This window comes from Macaca nemestrina, chromosome 11, assembly GCF_043159975.1.
Source record: "Macaca nemestrina isolate mMacNem1 chromosome 11, mMacNem.hap1, whole genome shotgun sequence".
Lineage (NCBI taxonomy): Eukaryota > Metazoa > Chordata > Mammalia > Primates > Cercopithecidae > Macaca > Macaca nemestrina.
Genome location: NC_092135.1, coordinates 40,887,598 through 40,906,435, shown reverse-complemented (window position 1 = coordinate 40,906,435; position 18,838 = coordinate 40,887,598). Strand labels below are relative to the sequence as shown.

Below are 18,838 nucleotides of genomic sequence, written 5' to 3'. Positions count from 1 at the left end.
ATTTATTCTAAATTTATTTAGATGTATTCAAAAATATATATAAAAAATAGGGGGCCCAGGATAACCAGGCCAATTCAGGGCAGTCTTAATAAAAAGAAGCTGAGAAATTTAATCTAGCAGATGCCAGGCCCTGCTATGTTGTAGTAATTAAGGCAGTGAAGGATTGATGAAAAAACAAGCAAATTAGCCACTGTGAAAGTACAGATAGCCCAGAAAGAAGTCCATATATATATTGCTTTCATATATCTACATATCTATATTTATATAGATATATAGAAACCTGACTTATGAAATAGAATTATTAATAATATAAATTATGTATATGGGAGAAAACGAAATAGAATCATCACCTCACATCGGTTACAAAATTACCTGTGGCGTATTAGAACTTAAAGATGGTTTATTATTCTTCTTTAAAACAAATGTAAAATTTGAAATACAACACTAAGCAGCAGTGAAAATGAATGGAAAGCTACATGCCACAAATGGATGAATCTAAAAATATGTGCAAAAGCAGAATATATACAGTATAATTGCATTTATACAATATTCATGCACAACCAAAATTAGCTAATAGATTTTTATGGGTACATACATGGGTGTAAAACTTAAAGAAAGTAAGGGAATGAAGAAAACAAAATATAATTCAATGGTTATCTCTGGATTTGGGGAAGGAGCAGAATGTGAGCTGGAAAGGGAATTTTTAATGCTAGTTTTTAACCTAGGTGTTGAGTACATGGTGCTGATTATGCTTTCCATGACTTGTATATATATTTTGATATAATTTTAATGTGATTAACATGAAATATTGTAGAACATTTATAAACTTAAGAGCACCTTCCAAATCTTCCCTCACTCAGCCATCTAATTAATACCTTTCAGAAATTATGATTTGTCACTATAGATTTACTTCTCTGCTTACAAGTTCAACATATGTTTCTCCTACTAAGCTCCATGTTCCATGAGAACTGAAAACACATCTGTTTTGTTTACCACTATGAAGTTGAAAAACAATTCCTGGTCACGCATGATGGTGTGTGACTAAAGTCTCAGCTACTCAGGAGGTTAAGGTAGGAGGATCATTTGAGTCCCGGAGTTTTGAGACCAGCCTGGGTAACATAGAGAGACATCATCTTCCATTTTTAAAATATAAGCATTCCTATACACCAATATAGGTATATAGGACAAACAGAGAACCAAATCATGAGTGAACTCTGATTCACAATTGCTACAAAGAGAAAAAAAATACCTAGGAATATAACTTACAAGGGATGTGAAGGACCACTTCAAGGAGAAATACAAACCACTGCTCAAGGATATCAGAGAGGACACAAACAAATGGAAAAACATTCCATGCTCATAGATAGGAAGAATCAATATCTTGAAAATGGCCATATGGCTCAAAGTAATTTATAGATTCAATGCTATTTCCATCAAGCTACCACTGAATTTCTTCACAGAATTAGAAAAAACTACTTTAAATTTCATATGGAACCAAAAAAAGAGCCCGTATAGCCAAGACAATCCTAAGCAAAAAGAACAAAGCTGGAGGCATCACACTACCTGACTTCAAAGTATACTACAAGGCTACAGTAAACGAAACAGCATGGTGCTGAATAAAAACAGATAGATAGACCAATGGAACAAAAGAGGGCTCAGAAATACCACCACACATCTACAACCATCTGGTCTTTGATAAACCTGCCAAAAACAAGCAATGGGGAAAGGATTCCCAATTTAATAAATAGTGTTTGGAAAACTGGCTAGCCATATGCAGAAAAGTGAAACTGGACCCCTTCCTTACACCTTATACAAAAATTAACTCAAGATAGATTGAAGACTTAATTGTAAGACCTAAAACCCCAGGAAAAAAAAAAAAAACAACTCTAGAAGAATCCCTAGGCAATACCATTCAGGACATAGGCATGGACAAAGAATCCAAGACTAAAACACCAAAAGCAATTGCAACAAAAGTCAAAATTGGCAAATGGAACCTAGTTAAACTAAAGAACTTCTGCACAGCAAAAGAAATTATCATCAGAGTGAACAGGTAACCTACAGAATGGGAGAAAATTTTTGCAATCTATCCATCTGACAAAGGGCAAATATACAGAATCTACAAGGGACTTAAACAAATTTACTGAAGTTGCTTATGAGCTTAAGGAGATTTTGGGCTGAGACGACAGGGTTTTCTAAATATACAATAATGTCATCTGCAAACAGGGACAATTTGACTTCTTCTTTTCCTAATTGAATACACTTTATTTCTTTCTCCTGCCTGATTGCCTTGGCCAGAACTTCCAATACTATGTTGAATAGGAGTGGTGAGAGAGGGCATCCCTGTCTTGTGCCAGTTTTCAAAGGGAATGCTTCCAGTTATGGCCCATTCAGTATGATATTGACTGTGGGTTTGTCATAAATAGCTCTTATTATTTTGAGATACGTCCCATCAATACCTAATTTATTCAGAGTTTTTAGCATGAAGGGCTATTGAATTTTGTCAAAGGCCTTTTCTGCATCTATTGAGATAATCATGTGGTTTTTGTCATTGGTTCTGCTTATATGATGGATTATGTTTATTGATTTGTGTATGTTGAACCAGCCTTGCATCCCAGGGATGAAGCCCACTTGATCATGATGGATAAATTTTTTGATGTGCTGCTGGATTTGGTTTGCCAGTGTTTTATTGATGATTTTTGCATTGATGTTCATCAGGGATATTGGTCTAAAACTCTTTATTTGTTGTGTCTCTGCCAGGCTTTGGTATCAGGATGATGCTGGCCTCAAAAAATGAGTTAGGGAGGATTCCCTCTTTTTCTATCAATTGGAATAGTTTCAGAAGGAATGGTACCAACTCCTCCTTGTACGTCTGGTAGAATTCAGCTGTGAATCCGTCTGGTCCTGAACTTTTTTTGGTTGGTGGGCTATTAATTATTACCTCAATTTCAGAGCCTGTTATTGGTCTATTCAGGAATTCAACTTCTTCCTGGTTTAGTCTTGGGAGGGTGTATGTGTCCAGGAATTTATCCATTTCTTCTAGATTTTCTAGTTTATTTGCATATAGGTGTTTATAGTATTCTCTGATGGCAGCCAACAGACACATGAAAATATGCTTATCATCACTGGCCATCAGAGAAATGCAAATCAAAACCACAATGAGATAACATCTCACACCAGTTAGAATGGTGATCATAGGAAACAACAGGTGCTGGAGAGGATGTGGAGAAATAGGAACACTTTTACACTGTTGGTGGGAGTCTAAACTGGTTCAACCATTGTGGAAGACAGTGTGGCGATTCCTCAAGGATCTAGAACTAGAAATATCATTTGACCCAGCCATCCCATTACTGGGTATATACCCAAAGGATTATAAATCATGCTGCTATAAAGACACATGTACACGTATGTTTATTGTGGCACTATTCACAATAGCAAAGACTTGGAACCAACCCAAATGTGCATCAACGATAGACTGGATTAAGAAAATGTGGCACAGATACACCATGGAATACTATGCAGCCACAAAAAATGATGAGTTCCTGTCCTTTGTAGGGACATGGATGAAGCTGGAAACCATCATTCTCAGCAAACTATCGCAAGGACAGAAAACCAAACACTGCATGTTCTCACTCATAGGTGGGAATTGAACAATGAGAACACTTGGACACAGGAAGGGGAACATCACACACCGGGGCCTGTTGTGGGGTGGGGGAGGGGGGAGGGATAGCATTAGGAGATATACTTAATGTAAATGACAAGTTAATGGGTGCAGCACACCAACATGGCCTATGTATACCTATGTAACAAACCTGCACATTGTGCACATGTACCTTAGAACTTAAAGTATAATAATAAAAATAAATAAATAAATAAAATAAAAAGAAAAAAATTTACAGGAGAAAAACAACCCCATCAAAAAGCAGGCAAAGGATATGAACAGACATTTCTCAAAAGAAGACATTTATGTGGCCAACACGCATATGAAAAGCTCATCATCACTGGTCATTAGAGAAATGCAAATCAAAACCAAAACAAGATATCATCTTATGCCAGTTAGAATAGCAATCATTAAAAAGTCAGGAAACAACAGTTGCTGGAGAAGCTGTGGAGAAATAGGAAGACTTTTACACTGTTGGTGGGAGTGTAAATTAGTTCAACCATTGTGGAAGACAGTGTGGTGATTCCTCAAGGATCTAGAACCAGAAATACCATTTGACCCAGCAACCCTATTACTGGGTATGTACCCTAAGGATTATAAATCATTCTATTATAAAGACTCATGCACACGTATGTTTATTGCGGCACTATTCACAAGAGCAAAGACTTGGAACCAACCCAAATGCCTATCAATGATAGACTGGATAAAGAAAATGTGTCACATAGATTCCATGGAATACTATGCAGCCATAAAAAAGAATGAGTTCATGTCCTTTGCAGGGACATGGATGAAGCTGGAAACCATGATTCTCAGCAAATTAACACAGGAACAGAAAAACAAACATCGCATGTTCTCACTCATAAGTAAGAGTTGAACAATGAGAACATATGAACACAGGGAGGGGAACATCACACACCAGGTCCTGTCAGGGAGTGGGGGGCAAGAGGAGGGTTAGCATTAGGAGAAATACCTAATGTAGATGACGGGTTGATGGGTGCAGCAATCCACCATGGCACATGTATACCTATGTAACAAACCTGTATGTTCTGCATATGTATCCAAGAACTTGAAGTATAATAATAACAATTATATATATATATATGAATCCACTCACGCGTGAGTTTTAAGGTTTTGAGAACTCTTCCGTCTATGAGGATTAGTTGCAGTGGGAAGATTTGCTAAAGCAGTTTGTAACCACTCAAGGGAGATAACACGAGTAAGGTAGTTCAATACATGGTGCATGGTTAAGTACTTGATAAATACCAGTAGTTACTGGTATTGGTAGGTGTTGATGTTGGAGCTCCACATATTATTATTTACATCTACTATCCAAAATGTTTATCTAAGTTTGTTTATCTCATTCAGATTTGTGTAATCGGGGGCAATAATTATGTCACTCTTTCTTGTTGGCTATGTATACATATCTACACTATTTTGTCAACTTATAAATAATGATTGTGGCATCAACAATTGAAAACTAGGTAAGGCCAACAGGGCTGAGTGTCACTTTAGGTTTTTCAAAGTGGGTGAGAAAGGTCCATAGATTTGGGACAAAATGGAGTACGTATTTCTTACACCTCTAATCCTCAAAAAGATCTTGGGGTTATTTATTTACTATGGAAACATAGTAATATAATACCTAAGCCCTTATATTAGGGGAAGTTCCCATTTAAAAAGTAAGAGATTACAATAACATTAAAGAAAGAAACATTCTTAAAAAGGGTGAATTAAGGCTCATGAGTGGGTGAGGAAATCAATATAATGAGTTTCCACCATTTCTTATAATGAGATAAAATAGAACAGTACATATTAGAGCACAGGCAAATAAGTGTAAACACTTTTATTTTTGTTATTTAGACTATTTTATCAAATAGAAGATGGTACCTATTTATTTGAGATGCATGCTAATTTCATAGATGGTAATGAGAAAGATGGCCAACGGTGACTGTAAGAAACTTGACTGAAAATTGAAAGATGGGTCCTCTTTCAAAGATGTTAAAATATGATAAAAGTATCTTAGAATCAATAATATATGGCGTATATTCACATAAATACTTGTTTCTGGTATTATAGATCAGCAGGAGCAATGTGGATTGTGCCCAAAATATATTTGAAAGCCACTACCCCAGGAAATGTATTTCCTTTTCCCTAGATTGGAATTGGATGTGACATTTTAAAATCATATGTGTGTATGTATGTGTGTGTGTATATATATATATCAGACTACAATGCTTCAAAGAAACTCCTTGATAAATTGAAACTAAAGTAATATTTCCAAAATTGACACAATAATTGCACATACATTATGAAGTTGTCAGTTCAATCACAAATTAAACATAAAACATGTCAATGACCATGAAATGTGACAGCTTATTGAGACTGTATAGATAATACTTGAACCAACACAGTGTCAGTCCCCCAAACACCAAGCACCTAGGCAGCCCTGTGGACTCCTCAGTGCCACAGACCTTAAAAAATTACATCAGATTTTCTGTAAGGTATATTATTTATTGTTAGTTACATGTGGTCAATGGTGACATATTTTCAATAATTAAAAATTGAATAATACTGAAATAACCACAGCAGCTTTCAGTATAATTTGCTTAAGTTGTTCTAGAAAACACCGCTAATTTGTTGTTTCTGCAGAGTCAAGTATAGAAGTGAGCAGATTGGTAAATTTATAAACATCATGGAAAGAATTATAGAGAGGAACTGGAGCCACTCGAATGCCATTTGGATTCCGCTTGTCACACTGTGGGGGAAAAATAAAGCCACAATAATGTTAGTGTTATTCACACATTGAAAATGTACATTCAAGATAAACTTATGTAAAGCACCTTCATAGTGATTTCCCTAAAAATTAATATATAAGCAAAATTTTTTACTTTAAGTAAAACATGGTATTTTTATGTTTTATGAAACTTTTCTCTTGATAATAATTTAAGAAATAAGAATGGATTTGTGCATGAATAGCCAAGATAAATTCCTGAAATCTATTCAGCAGCTATCTTCCTTAAGCATTTAATAGATCATACATACAGTTTTTCTTTTTTTTTTTTCCTGTGGGGACCCCATGGAAGGACTGGAACTCGGGTGAATTTAAGTGAATGAAAACCTCATTGGGGTCTGGAGAGTTTTAGTAAATTATCCTTCAAGTTATTTTCGAATCTGTGATCTCACAAATAAGAAGTGAGCTACATTGTAGGTCCTGAAGTAGCACCAGATAATTGGACATGCCTGGAGATTGCTACAGTTAACTTTAGAAAACACCCGCTACAGGCTAGACAATATAGTATATAGTTTATGCATGCTGTCCCATTTCAATCCAATCACAACTCTTGGAGGTAATTATTTTTATACCCCAAATGCAGATGAAAAAATCAAGCCAATAGATCCTAATGAACTTTCCTAAGAGGACAGAGCTTGACAAGGGCAGAGTCTGATCTAGAATCTTGATCTTCTGACTTGTGCCTTCAGCATCTGGGGGTAACCTCTCCTACAGGTTTGGAGGTAAGCATGAGCCAAGCAGTGCCTTAATTACATAATCATTGGAAGTAGATACGTTATCTTTTTTATCCTGAAATGACTCAGTTCACATTTATTGGTTCTCTTCAAGAGACCTTCAGGAAGGTCATATAGGCTGAAGGGTTAAAAAAAAATTATTCCTTGCAATGTTACCACTCCTGGGAAGTGTATATATATCTTTTTTGACTGAAGTGACAAAGTTGAAAGTAACTTAATTTGATCAAGCAACTAAATAAGACTTTCTTTTTTTACCCTTCAATAAATTGGTATGATCTTTAATTCCATTCTTTCAATAAATGAATTATAGTACAAACAAGAGAAAACAATGTCCTGACTATGATGAAATAATAATTTTTTTCTGCCCAAACTGTTATGAAAAGAATGAGTAAGTTACAAAAAACTATTCCTATAACCCAAGTTTGTGGTATCTTCTTTTTTATCAGAAATGACAGATCTCTGCCTTTCAGTTAGCACAGTGCTGAGGGCTTAGTTGGCACTTAATTTATCCTTAATTGACTGACTGATGTGAAATAACATGCAACAATGAATAAACCAAACAATCCAAATTTTATCGCTAACATGCAGCCCACAGACAAAATCTGCTAGCAAAGCAAGACATACTTACAACCACTCCTCTTTTTTCTAGTTCTTGGAAAACATCTTTGTTTGGAACAGAAAATGTTATTGTTAGCTGGCACCCCCGCTCCTCTATATGAGATGGAGTAATTATGTTCACAATTGGTTTCTCGGTTGCTGCTTTATCTTTGCCATAGTTATGCTTGATCAGGTATTCCAGATAGCCAGTTAGCAAAATAGATTTTTTCCGCAATGCCTTCATTGTCGCTTGCTTAAAGATCTGTGGAATGAGAAACAATCAGATTAAAGTGTCTTACTGATTTACAAAGAAGCAAAAATTAAGAGTAAATCATGCATAAAAAGGAAATGCCCATGTTTGACCTTTCCAATAAATATCTCCTTTTAATCTCCTTTTACATAATTTTTTTTTTTTTTTTTTTTTTTTTGTAAAATCATGCCCTCCTTTAAATGCTTTGCTATTAAACACTGGAGGTAAAATTTCCATGACAGAAAAATTGTACAAATGTCACTTAAATAAAACTTGCACAGGAAGAAAACGTAAGTTAATACTTGTACCTGTGGCAGGCCAGGTCTCACTAACGCAGGCCTCCATTACAACTGTGTCAGTACTGACCGAATGGTTAAGTTAAGTATTAAAAACGAAAAACGCCCATGCCCTTATACAAGGCTGGGATGTAACAAAAGCCCACCGAGGGTTTTGCCTAGGCCTTCCCTGGGCCTGAAAGCATGACAAAATAACGAAGGAATTCTTAATAGGATTCATTTAGGATTAAACAAGCTTTTACTGTGGGTGTGAAGAAACTCCCCAGGCCTCCGCAAACAGGTTTATTGAAGGTCTAAAGGAACTCCTCAAACCTCAGTGAGGTAGCAGGAGACAAGATAAAGGCAATCACTCCAGCACCTGGACCCATTTAGATTAAGTAAATTTACTGAGGCTGCGGAGGAAGGTCTTCAGGGCTCAGACCTTAGTTATAGATTAAAAGAAGTTCATCACTTATGTCTTCAGATGAATGCACACTTACACATAGACACATAGCTTAGAAGGCATATAAGCTCTGGAAAACTTTGTAATTTTGAGTTGGTCAGGTCATAATTTCCAGGCCTTCTCCCTGTAACCAGTTACAGAAATAAAAACTCTCTTTCTCCCCTGTTCATCTGCATCTTGTTATTGGGCCACAAGAAATAATAGGCCAATCCTCAGTTTGGTCTGGGAACATACCTTCAAATTATTTTAAATTAACTTAGTATAATCAAGTAAAACATACCTTAAAAATGGATTTAAATGTCATACAATGTAAGCTTTTCCCCAAAACCACTTTTTGAAATCATAATCAAGAAGACTTTTCCAACTTTTATGTAAAGTTTGTTTATCCCCAAAAAAGTGCAATATGATCTAAACATGTGCAAATGCGGAAATCAGTGTTACTGGTAACATTTATAACTGCTTTACTGACTCCTAAATTTCTTCCAGTTTAACAATAAGAAAACAAGCAGTTAAATAATAATGCTAAGTTTTCTCAGAGAGGAAAGCAAATAATATTAGATAATGCATTTATTTTTACTGAAGCATTTGGGCTTGCTTTCTCTCATTTTCCCCCCTCTAAACTCTAGCACTGGTGTGAAAATACTGCCATTTGCTGCCTGAGATGTCTTATATTAAGATGAGTGACAAGGGCACACAATAACTGGTGTTGGAATATTAGGGGTCAGAACAGATGTGCTTTTCTGGCTTATCTCTTAAGGTCAAGTAGAGTGTAAAAATATATCCTACGTATAAGAACTGAATGAACTGCAAACAGAGCGTGATGCACTGGCCTGCCACTTAATGTTCCTTTTTTGTGTCATGAGCAAAGATATCAAGAGCAAAGATAGGGTCATTTGGTGATATTGAGACTTTATCAAGTCTGTGAAAACAGTTATTCCTGTATGTACACGTGGCATGTGTAGGCAGGCACTCGAATAAAACTCAAACCATTCAGCCATAGATTTCCTGGAACTATACTGTATGGCGGCTATAGATTGGCTGAAGGAGAGGATGGGAACTGTACTGAAGGTAAATGATATCTAAGGAATGGGGCCTGTCTCTCTCCTCCACCACACCTCCCAGACAATGTCTGACGCCTGCAGAGACAGCTCAAGCAGAGGCTGATATCTTGGTTTCATAAGCCCCCGAGTTCTGGAGTACAAATAATAGTGCTCCAAGACTCAGCTGACCCAGGTTACACAGAATTTGGTAAGAGGCATCTCTTCATTTTCTTGGGCAAAGCAAAATGTAGGTAGACTTGGCATAATGAGGACTCAAGGGAACACTGCCAAATTTTGGGTCAAAGGCCAAGAATCAAAATTCTCCCAGAGGAGCAGGGACAGGCAAGGCCTAGGCCACAGCTGGTTTGGCTGTGAAGTTTGGAATAAAAAACTATGTGAGGAATCTTTCCAAGATTCTGTCTGGAGCTTAATAATATTCTAAGAAATTCTAAATAATAAATAAATCTAGGAAATTTTGTGGTTATGCTATGGGTACCCTAATATGTACATGGGGGCAATCAATATGTGAAGTATCACATTTAATGATAGTTCATTTGTATGCATAGGTTAGTAAAACTTTGAGAAATATTACTTGAATTTAGTTTTTAAAGGGGCTTAGGGAATGTTGCTCTTGCAGCCTTCTCTTGATAACTAGAAACCAAATTTTTTGGTATGACAAATAGCTTCCATCTTAATATACAGTGGAATGTTGTCACTTTTTAATAATAAAATAACTTTTAAATATAAAACTTACTTTCGCCATCACAACCACAATAAGGGCAATTGCATTCCGAGGCACTTTTAAATTCATCTCACACAGGGTAAAAGTCTATTCTGAGCCTCACATAAAAATATTAAGAGAGAATAATAGGGAAGTAGCATAAATATTCTATTTTCTTTTTTGCTTCTCATAAATTTTATGCTTTCAAAATTGAGAAAGAATAATTTTTTTAATTAAAAAAATGAAAAGTGTGGTTGGAAAAATATTCAGCTTAAAAGATAATACTTGGCAGAGTTTCAACTACTTGTTTTTTTTTTCTTACTGACAAAATGAACATGAAGCTAGAAAAGCTAGGTAAGTATAAACAGGAAAAATAAGTTTGGTGTGATGTTTTGAATTGTCATATTTTTCTCTTAGATTCTTAAAACTGGCTCCCTAGGAACTTTGAAAGGAAACATATAGTACATTTCTTTGTTGAGTCTTCTGACGCGCCATGTATTTTAACTGAATGCTCTAATTTCATATTTTGAAGCTATTTATTTCATTATGAATTCAGAATACTGAAAGGGCCTAAATATTGTCTACCTATTGCTACATATAAATATGAACCTTCAAATATAATATATGTATTGTTTAAATTTAAGTATTTTGAAAATTCAGGAGATTTCCTAAATAATCTTTTTTTTTTTTGAGACGGAGTCTCGCTCTGTTGCCCAGGCTGGAGTGCAGTGGCCGGATCTCAGCTCACTGCAAGCTCCGCCTCCCAGGTTCATGCCATTCTCCTGCCTCAGCCTCCCCAGTAGCTGGGACTACAGGCGCCCGCCACCTCACCCGGCTAGTTTTTTGTATTTTTTAGTAGAGACGGGGTTTCACCGTGTTAGCCAGGATGGTCTCAATCTCCTGACCTCGTGATCCACCCGTCTTGGCTTCCCAAAGTGCTGGGATTACAGGCTTGAGCCACCGCGCACGGCCTCCCTAAATAATCTTGTCCAAACATCTTACTTTAAACAATAAGGCAAATACATCCAAAGGGAGTTGTTGTCTGCGTGAGGTCACACTTTGCGTCCATTCAGGGAGAGAGTACTTGCCTCCAGCTTCCTGGCCTCAGGTTTCATCCCTTGATCCACAATATTTTAAGAATTATTGTATAAATGATTCGGATCCAAAAATATAAACAAAAGGACAGTTTGAAACTGATTATAACGTGCTGTTTTTAATATCAATCAACCATATACACATGTATTTTTTTTAAAAAAGCCATATTAATATCTTTTTTAAAAGTCATTGCATTAAAAATCTAAGGTCTTATTTATATATAATTGATTCTTAGGTATAGAATCTCTCCTCCAGTTCGTATTTGACTGTGTTGAATATTTCTTAAAAGTAAAGTAGAGACAACAAAGAAGCAGTTTGATTCATGCATTTACTTGTTTCATTCATTGAAACTTCAACCACCTATGGAATAAACTGGTTTAAAAAGATAAGGTGGCTGAGGGCAGTGGTTCATGTCTGTCATCCCAACTGCTTAGTAGTGTAAACAGTAAAGTAGAGGTTCCTCTTCGAAGACTTTCCTTCCCATCTAATTAGGAATAAAGAGTAACTTCTCTTAGAAGCAAAATTTATTCAAAGACCTGTGCTAACATTCTTAAATAACTGCTAGCCGTAATAAATAAATCAATATACTTTAGTTCTTAGCTCCCACAATTTAGCCTAAATATTTGCCCTGGCATGCTCGTACCAGTCCAAGCAAGCATTAGGTCACAGCCTGTTCCTCTTCCTTATTTAAAAGTGTTTGTACCTTTCTTAGCATTCCACAAGTTACTTCCTCCTTCATTTGTTCCCCTCTACCTTTACCTCTTTTAAAAAGTTCTAAGTTACTAGCCAATCAGGACAAATACAGAATGTAAGGTCCTGTTCCAGCCAGTGGCAACCAGACACAGCAGTAGGGTGGACACGTGAGGTTATAAAGGACCCTGTCTCCTTTGTTTGGTGTACTATTGTGGCAAAACTGCTGGCGAGTGTACCCTTTCTGCAGGAAGTAAAAATGGCCTTACTAAATAAATTAAATTTACGTTCAAGTGCTATTTCTTTATGGCACCGAAAAACAAACATTTCAAACAGGAGACTGAGGCAGGAGAATCGCTTGAGGCCGGGAGTTCCAGATTAACATGGACATAGGAGATTCCAGATTAACATGAACAACATAGCCAGACTTCATCTCTAAAAAAATTTAAAAACAAGCTGAGTACAGTGGCATGCCCTGTAGTCCTAGCTACTCAGGAGGCCGAGGTGGAGGATCACTTGAGGCCGGTAGCTCGAGATCAGCCTAGGCAACATGGCGAAATCCTGTCTCTACAAAAAATACAAAAATTAGCCGGGCATGGTGGTGCACTCATTGTACTCCCAGCTGCTGTGGAGGCTGAGGTTGGAAGATCAACTGAGTCCAGGAGGCGGAGGTTGCAGTGAGCTGAGATCCCATCACTGCACTCTAGGGGTGACAGAGGGGGACCTTGTCTCAAAAATAAAGAAATAAAATAAATAAATAATAATCAGCCAAGTGTAGTGGCGCAGACCTGTAGTCCCAGTACTCGGGAGGCGGAGGCAGGAGGATCACTTGAACTCCAGGAGTTTGAGGCCATGGTAAGCTATGATCATACCATTGCACTCCAGTCTGAACGACAGAGCTAGACCTCATCTCTACATATAAATAATAAAACTTAAAGAAAGGTAAGTATTAATAGAAACCTAGTTAATTCACTGATGCTTACTCACATGAGAAGCCCATAAATGTCTAGAAAAATAGGACATTTTAACAGTTAGATACAGAAAGGGAAACAATTCAATGCATTAGTTTGTAATTCAAAAATTTTGCAATTTACAGTAAGAAATAATTTTGAAAAACACTTTTACCAACATAAGACTTGATTAACTCAAGATAATTTTGGTTAGAACATAGTCTCGGCAGTGAAATGAGCAGAAAGAGGCTCAACGGAAATATGTAAGTGATTAGAAGATCCAGAGAAGTGCATATCATTCTTCTTGTAGCTTTAGGATTTTAAGTTTAGATACTGACGGGGTAAACATAGTGAGACTTTGTCTCTACAAAACTTCAAAAATTAGCCCGGTGTAGTGGTGCACACCTGTAGTCCCAGCTACTCAGGAGACTGAGGTTTAAGTTTAGATATTAAAAAGAAAAAATAAATCAGTTGTCAGATTATAACTGAAAATAAAAACTTTATCTAGATGACTCTAATACAGTGTAGTAGGAAAACAGTGGCAGGAAAAATAGGAATGTGCTTCCTTTCCCACAGCAGAAGGGTGAATACTACTAGAAAAAACAGTCCACTACAGAAGGTGTGCCAAAGTGAGGGCATCCAAAAGGAAATTTCCAAGTGTGTCTGAGAAGTTATTTGCAAAGATATGGTCCATCAGAGGAAATTACTTTAGGTACAAGCTCTTCCTAAGGTATGTCCTTGTGCTTCTGATACTGTCACACATCTTCTCCCTGATATAAACTTGCAAGGAATGCAGAAACTTTGTTTTGTTTTAAAATGTTTAAATAAAATATTTGTCTAAATGGATATTATAAAAACAACTTAAATATCATTATCTGATTTACTAAGCAGATTTTTACTCAAAAAAACTTTCCAAAATATGTATCACCAGCTGAAAAATCTCGTTATTATGTCTGTTTTCCAAGTTAAAGAAAAATTCTGCCATGAAGTGAAAACAACACAAGCTCCATCTAGTGGTTAAACTGAGGAGGTGCGCTTTAAATTGAGATGGAATGAAATGAGGTGATGATCACTATCCAGTGGTGAAATTTAATAAAAACAGAGGAACTTGATGCTGCCATCCAGTGGCCAGAATGAGAAACTGCTATAAGTATTCACAGAATTATGCAATTTTAGATTAGAAGGAATTTTGAATCTTTATCCTGTCCAACTCATTTGATGCTGAAATCCTCTATAAGTTTTTGCTAAAAAATCAAAAACTACATGATTTTTGAAGGAGAGAGGAAAAAATTTCAAATCCTTGTTTGAATAGTTCTATGTAAAACGACTGTTAGAAATATGTATGCGCATTTAACTAAAATATATTTTAGATATATGTATACAAAATATATATTTACTTTATATATTTACATTATTATGAATTCTATACTATATAACCCATATATTTTTTCTTGACTGCATTTAGTCTACTACTAAATAATAGTATCTAAGGAATCACAATTTCATTTTCTTGTTATGTATATTTATCATTTCAGGGTGAGGCTAAATTTACCTAAATAAAAATATAAATTAATTTAAAGGAAAATATTGAGTCAGTGATAGTTGAGACTATAAATGGATATAATGGCGTAGAAGTCCCAATTAAAAAAAAAATCATTAAACCACCATACTTCATGAGACAACCTTTTTTAATCTTCGGTTTACTCTGATTATTCTTTTTTTTTTCCTTCAAGTAAGTCTTTCCTAGCTTTGTCACATGGTACTTGGTCAGTTCATTAACCTATAATGAACTAGAAAAGTATAATCCCCAGTAATCACATCAGGCACACTCTCAATAAATTTATGTTGAACAAGTGAATTTATGAAGAACTAAATATTGCATGCTTATTTAGTATACAGAGAGACCAAGAGAAAGTTAAGAAAGTTTTTCATGTTTAAAAAGATACTAAGTGGAGTAAAAAATGTATCTCCCCAAAAGAATTCTATTTAATATTTACTATGTGCCAACAATGTGCCAAGCATTGTGCTGGGGGCTGGTGACATGAATGAAGGGAGACTGTCACCACTCCCGGCTAATTTCTGTAGCTTTTATAGAGACGAGATCTCACTATGTTACCCAGGCTGGTCTCAAACTCCTGTGGTCAATTGATCCATCTGCCTTGCCTCCCAAAGTGCTGGGATTACAGGCGTGAGTCTTCGTGCCAGGCCCTGCTTTTTTAAAACACAGTTTTATGAAAACATAGCCACAATCTTTCATTTATGTATCACCTACGGCTGCTTTACCACTGCAATGATGGAACTGAGTATTTGCCACATCATCACTGTCCTAAAGGGGAATGATGCCTTCTGTCCCTTGTTCATGCACAGTGTACATGTATCATCTTGCTGTGTAGCAGAGAAAGTACTACAAATTGTCACAATCAGATCAAGAAAAAAGGCAAAGATGTGGGAAGGTTGAAACATACATCACTTACCTCTAAACTAGCATGTAAGGAACAGACCAACAAAATGGGAGGATTTGAAATTCGGAATCCACAGACCCCAGGGATTAACTGCAGTTCTGAGAAATTAATATCATGTCATTATCACAGAAGGTAACTTGAAAAGTGTCCATAAAGATACTAAAGTACTGGAGAGTAAAAGAGCAAAATGTAAACTTTTACTCCTGGGTAGAATTCCTGAGATATTTAAGATCAACTCCATGGAACTGAAATATCGACGTTATTTCCCCTTTACCAGCAGTTCCCGCCTCCCTTGTCCCCACCTTCTTAGCAGAACACCAGAAATCTTAGACCCAAGGTAAAAATGACCTCTTCTGGAAGTTTTTCTGGACCCCATTCTCTGCCTTCCTATTCCCAAGCCAGGATTCCTTGTTCTGCTCAACTGTTGCTATTCTATTATGAAACCATGTCAATGAGAGAGAGCATCAGCTTTTAGTGGCATGTAATTGTACTGTCGCCCAAAGGCAGAAATATGAATGAAATGACCTATGAAGGTGACTTTTAGCTCTAGGATTGTTAGGTCAAGTGGTTTATCTTACAAAACACACACAGAGACACACATGCACACACACATACAACAGAGGGGGCTTTAAAAAAAAGATCTGCCTAAGTATAATATATAAAAAAGGTAAATTAATAACAGATGCTCTACTAATTAAAATTAAGCAGACTGAACTGCAGCAAGTTAAATTCAATAGGGTTAAGATAGCTAGTCAGAGATAACACTATGACTGACTAAAAGAATGTTAAAAAATGATGACTTTGTATATAGTCATTAAATCCAGGAGTAAGCAAACTATGGTGATATGGTTTGGCTCTGTGTCCCCACCCAAATCTCATCTTGAACTGTAATCCCCATATGTGGAGGGAGGGACCTGATGAGAGATGACTGGATCATGGGGGCAGTTTCCCCCATGCTGTTCTCGTGATAGTGAAGGAGTTCTCACAAGATCTGATGGTTTTAAAAACAGCAGTTTTTAATGCCCTCTCTCTCTCTCTCACCTGCCACCACCTCCGATGAGCCTTGCTTTACCTTCGCCTTCTGACGTGATTGTAAGTTTCCTGAGGCTTCCCCAGCCATGTGAAACTGTGAGTCAATTAAAATTCTTTCCTTTTCAAATTACCCAGTCTCAGGTGGTATCTTTATAGCAGTGTGAAAAGACTAATATATATGGCCATATGGCCTGTGAGCCAAATTTGACCCACTAGTATTGTTTTTGTTTTTGAGACAGAGTATCACTCTGTCACCCAGGCTGGAGTACACCGGCTCAATCATGGCTCACTGCAGCCTTGACCTCCCTGGGCTCAGGTGATCTTCCCACCTCAGGCTCCCAAGTAGCTGGGACTACAGATGCATGCCACCACTCCTGGCTAATTTCTGTAGTTTTTATGGAGACGAGGTCTCACTATGTCACCCAAGCTGGTCTCAAACTCCTGTGGTCAATCGATCCATCTGCCTTGCCTCCCAAAGTGCTGGGATTACAGGCGTGAGTCTTTGTGCCAGGCCCTGCTTTTTTAGAATACAGTTTTAGGAATACATAGCCAAAATCTTTCATTTGTGTATCACCTACGGCTGCTTTACCACCACAATGACAGAACTGAGTATTCGCCACAGAGACTGCATAGCCCAGAAAGCTTAAAATATGTCCTATCTGGTCCTTCACAGAAAAAGTTTGCTACCCCTGATCAAATTCAATTCTTTTATTTCCAAATAAGAAAACCCATCTCAAAGAATTTAAATAACTGGTATAATAACAGATCTCATTATTTTAGCAGCCAAGGTAAAATACAGGTAACCTGACTTGATTGGAATATCCCATCTTGCAATTTGGTTGCTACAAATTTGAATACCAATGGTCCCTGACTTAATGATGGTTTGACTTAAAATTGCTCAATTCTACAGTGATACAAAAGTGGTACACCTTCAGTAGAAGCCATACTTCGAGTACCCATACACCCATTCTGTTTTTCACTTTTAGTAAAGTATTCAATAAATCATATAATATACTGAATGCTTTATTATAAAATAGGATTTGTGTTAGATGGTTTTGCCCAACTCTAGGCTATGTAAGTGTTTTGAATGTGTTTTAAGGTAGGCTAGGCTAAGCCATGATGTTCTATAGATTAGGTGTATTACATGCATTTTTTACTTAAGATATTTTCAGCTTATGATGGGCTTATCAGGAAATAACCCCACTGTAAGTCAAAGAGCACCTATATATACAAAATATTATCTCAGGCCAGCCTAGGCAACATAGCAAGACCTCATCTCCACTAAATCATCATCATCATCATCATCATCATCATCATCATCATCATCCGGTCACAGTGGTGCACACCTCTAGTCCCAGCTACTTAGGAGGCTAAGGTGAGAAGATTGCTTGAGCCAGGGATATCAAGGCTGAACTGAGCTTGACTGCAACATTGTACTCCCACCTAGTTGACAGAGCAAGACCCTGTTCCAAAAACAAAAAAATAAAATCAATAAAAAATGGAAACAAATTTAAAACGGTATCTCAGGGTTTAAAGCAATCTGAAGGATCAAGTTTATGTTGAACTCTCAAAGCACTTATGATCTTTCCACGTCCCATGTGATTGAGAAATAGGCGCGCAGGAAAAAGAAGCTCTGCATGGTAGAGTTTCACTTCTATCTGCTAGGGTTAACTGCTCTCAGGAATTGCTATACTCTTTGGTACATGGCAAAAGCCACAAAAGGAAAATATTTAGGAAAAAAGAGGAGGGAAAATGAGTATTGATTACAGTACTGCTATGTCCTACTTGGCTTATTGTTTTGAACTTGACTAACCCTAAAACCAAATCTTTAAATAGGTTTTATTATTTACATTAGATAAGTGGAAAGAAACAACAATGACACAAGATGATGTAACTTGTGCAGGGTCAAAAAACTATTAAGCAGCAAAGTGTGATTAACACCCAAGTCTTTCTGGATCTGACTCTAAGCCCCAAATTTCCTCCTATCCTCCATGCCCCATGTTTCAGGCACTCTATATTGGCCAAGCCACATGACCCTTACCTTGGACTTCATTTTCTTTTACCTCCTTACTAAGGGATAGAC

General features: G+C 36.7%; 1 protein-coding gene across 2 annotated transcripts in view; it reads right to left on the bottom strand.

Annotated features, from left to right (window-relative positions):
• Positions 1-3,390: 3,390 nt before the first annotated feature.
• The window catches only part of LOC105492610 (kynureninase), a 175,279-nt gene continuing 159,831 nt past the window's right edge, over positions 3,391-18,838 (bottom strand). For both annotated transcript variants that reach the window (XM_011759824.3, XM_011759825.2), the window contains 3 exons: positions 15,736-15,821; positions 7,809-8,039; positions 3,391-6,410 (listed from right to left, as the gene is read on the bottom strand). In XM_011759824.3, coding sequence (XP_011758126.1) covers positions 6,285-6,410; positions 7,809-8,039; positions 15,736-15,821 — 443 coding nt within the window. In that variant the 3' untranslated portion in view covers positions 3,391-6,284. The remainder of the gene's footprint in view (positions 6,411-7,808; positions 8,040-15,735; positions 15,822-18,838) is intronic.